The sequence below is a fragment of the Opisthorchis viverrini genome, assembly GCF_000715545.1.
Source record: "Opisthorchis viverrini unplaced genomic scaffold opera_v5_34, whole genome shotgun sequence".
NCBI classification, from domain to species: Eukaryota; Metazoa; Platyhelminthes; class Trematoda; order Opisthorchiida; family Opisthorchiidae; genus Opisthorchis; species Opisthorchis viverrini.
The window spans coordinates 894978-897864 of NW_008751690.1; the positions used below are offsets into that span (position 1 = coordinate 894978).

Below are 2887 nucleotides of genomic sequence, written 5' to 3' on the forward strand. Positions count from 1 at the left end.
ACATCTTACGGCAGTAAAGAACCGGCGTTGAACACTGATATCATGTTGTCGATGATGATGATGATGATGATGATGATGACAGATACATCTGCGATTATCGTAACCTTATACCTAGGTTTCGCAAAAACCTTTGTTAAAATAGGTCACGGCATGTTTTAGTTCAACTAAAATCAGCAGGGCTTTCAGGCAGTCCTTCCAAAGGCATCATGGCTATCTCAAGAATGCGACATTGGTGGTCAGTGTAGACGGAATCTTACCAACTCCCTACAGGGATCCTACACTAAGTTACAAACTACCTACCAACCACAGTAACCAGTCTTCATCATTGAGATGCCAAAGATTTTAAGCTTACGTAGATGGCATCAAGGTCTGCATCAGATCGGTGCCCATATGAAAGAATGATACTAAAATCTGGAGTGAGTGTGTCCTACAAATGGGGGCTAGGTGGTTCGGTAGTTAGAGCGCGAATTTACTCACCGAGAGGTCCGTCGTTCGAACCCGACCTCTTCATCTCGACTTCCCCTATCTAGGCTTAGGCGACGTGGCAGTATCCCAGCCCTCGTCCCACCAGGTAGAATGGCAGCTAGGCACCGAAAGGGTGTTACCTCTGAAAGACTTTTTTGAAACCGTAGTTACTGGGACCAACATACTTGTGGTATATGATTTATGACAGATAAAGTGAACTCAGCTGAACTGGATATAGGAAGCTGGGCGAATACCTTCCTTTCCAGTTGCACTGTTTGAGTGCTTCATGAGTCGGACCTAGAGGAGAACAACTGTGTGCGACTACTTCAAATAACCCACGTTCAAGGTACCTTCAGTTGGGGATGATGATACTTTTGCTGGCCTTTTGTCATGGACTTATCCTTTGTCTGCCGCTCAGGAGCGGATGCTACATATGGTGTCAGGCAATCAATTTTTGGGGACAAAAGTGTGCACAGCTGGTCTTGTTTTATCACTCAGGGGCACATATAATTAAAACATTCCATATAGTATTGCTCCTCGAGTTTAGGAGTTGGAGGCTGCATTTTTACGGACAGACAGTCACTTTTTCAGGAATCGATGCTTCTGAAAATTTAAAGTCCTTGAGATGGATACTGCGGCGCACCATCTCAGTCGTCGGCGAATCCGTGAGATAAAAATGAGATGAAAGCGAGGGGAGCAGCTTGAAAAGGTAGTGAGCAGAAGAAGCAAGGATCAGCGTAGTTCAGATAAGTCTGGAGTTATAGAATGCAGAATCTGAGCAGCCCTGTCGTAGGGATCAGCGATTCGAGTTGGAGTTAAGGACCTGGGTAGGCAAGTCAGCGACGATAAATGTTTCCGCCTTACTGGCCGCGGGCTCCGTGGAAAAAAATTAGGGAACCACTTTTTTATGGACCTTGAGATTCCGACTTTCACCTTGGGTTCATATTGAAGGATCTGCTTGAGTCGACATCCGAGAAGTTAAAAAAGGGAACACAGCATCTCATTTGGATGTTGATAATTACAGCAGATAGACTTTGTCTATTGAAGTGCTTCAAATTCGGTCCAACGGTTAGAAGTAAGAGGTGCAACAGTCAAAGACGGCGCTCAATCAAATGGACAAAAGGTATACAAAGGGACACTTAATCCCCTAGACAAATTCTGGACGGAAACAGTAGAATAATACGCAGTCTGGAGAACTAAGCTGAATCATCTCACCAGATGCAGAGATTTGGGTTTAAGCGGGTGACGGAATAGGTGGTGTGATGGGTAACAACGACCGGACGGCAATTGCAACCACATTTCGTACAATACTGACCTAATTTTGCCTGAACGAATGGTCTCAGTCCACGGTCCCATTCAGTCCTGCAAATTGGTTACCGGATGTTGTGAAATTTCTAGCTAAATATCAGGACTGTCTCAAATGAGTATTATTTAACGACTCACTTGTATACACCTGCCGACTTGATGCACTCTTCCATTGTATATCAAAGGACAATAACGGCATGCATCATTCAAGGGTTAATATAGGCCTTGATAACTTGAACTACGTCCGGTTGACACTTGAGACTACTGACTTCACAGTGCTTGCTGATAATGACCCATCCAAGCTCAAGCTATTTAGAGATCTGCTCCATTCTGTGTTGTCCCATGAGGGCCATGTATATCAGTCCAGATCGTTTCACTTCGCCTGCGCCCAAGGAACCTTGTCGCTTACAATTCACTTTTTCAGCCCACAAACCATGCATCGAAACAAAGTGGTTCCAGCTGCTACACCTTCGCTCGTCAAAGGTAAGAAGAATAAGGAAACGAAAGCCGCGCGTCGGAGACGATAGCCCAATCACTTCATTGACATCGAATGATTCTGTTTTTTTTTCGGTGTGGCAGGGTTTGGGAGCTACGCAAGACCGCCATGGGCTGCGTGGCGCGGCCAGCTATTGGTTAGTTTTATCCCGCGGTCATCATTCGGGAAGATTGTGTTTACCAATTCGAGTGAATCTAATGTCAAAGGCTTTCATGCTTTTATTGCCTGTCATAGACTGACCTCTGGGTCATCCTCGTCCGACACATGGTTAGGCGAAGAGAGCACTATTAGGCAAACAGCCATGTAGAATACCGGGCACATTACTTGATCAGCAAAACTGTGGAGTTTAACCAGGTGATCTATCGAGGGAGAATGAACTACGTCGTTGTAGAAAAAAGGGCACACATGCGGGAACAAGTCAGCTTCAATGCACTAATATCTTATTAAGGCCGAAGTGTCTAGGCTGAAGGTTTCTTATACTGACTTCATCTTACGGCCACATTGAACGAACGCCTGGAATGTGATGAAACATCATGGACCAAGAAACGCATAAAAATATCTTTGGCGATATTGATCAGTTAAAATGCTCGTTTTTTTTTTCCAAAAACTGGTATGCTATAC

At 44.8% G+C, this 2887-nt stretch overlaps 1 protein-coding gene across 1 annotated transcript; it reads right to left on the reverse strand.

Moving 5' to 3' along the window:
- Positions 1-1200: 1200 nt before the first annotated feature.
- Positions 1201-2324, reverse strand: T265_13066 (hypothetical protein; the record flags this gene model as incomplete). Its single annotated transcript, XM_009167018.1, has 2 exons — positions 1201-1419; positions 2148-2324. Coding segments are annotated over 2 exons (396 nt in total), but the record flags the coding sequence as incomplete, so codon positions are not given.
- Positions 2325-2887: the final 563 nt, after the last annotated feature.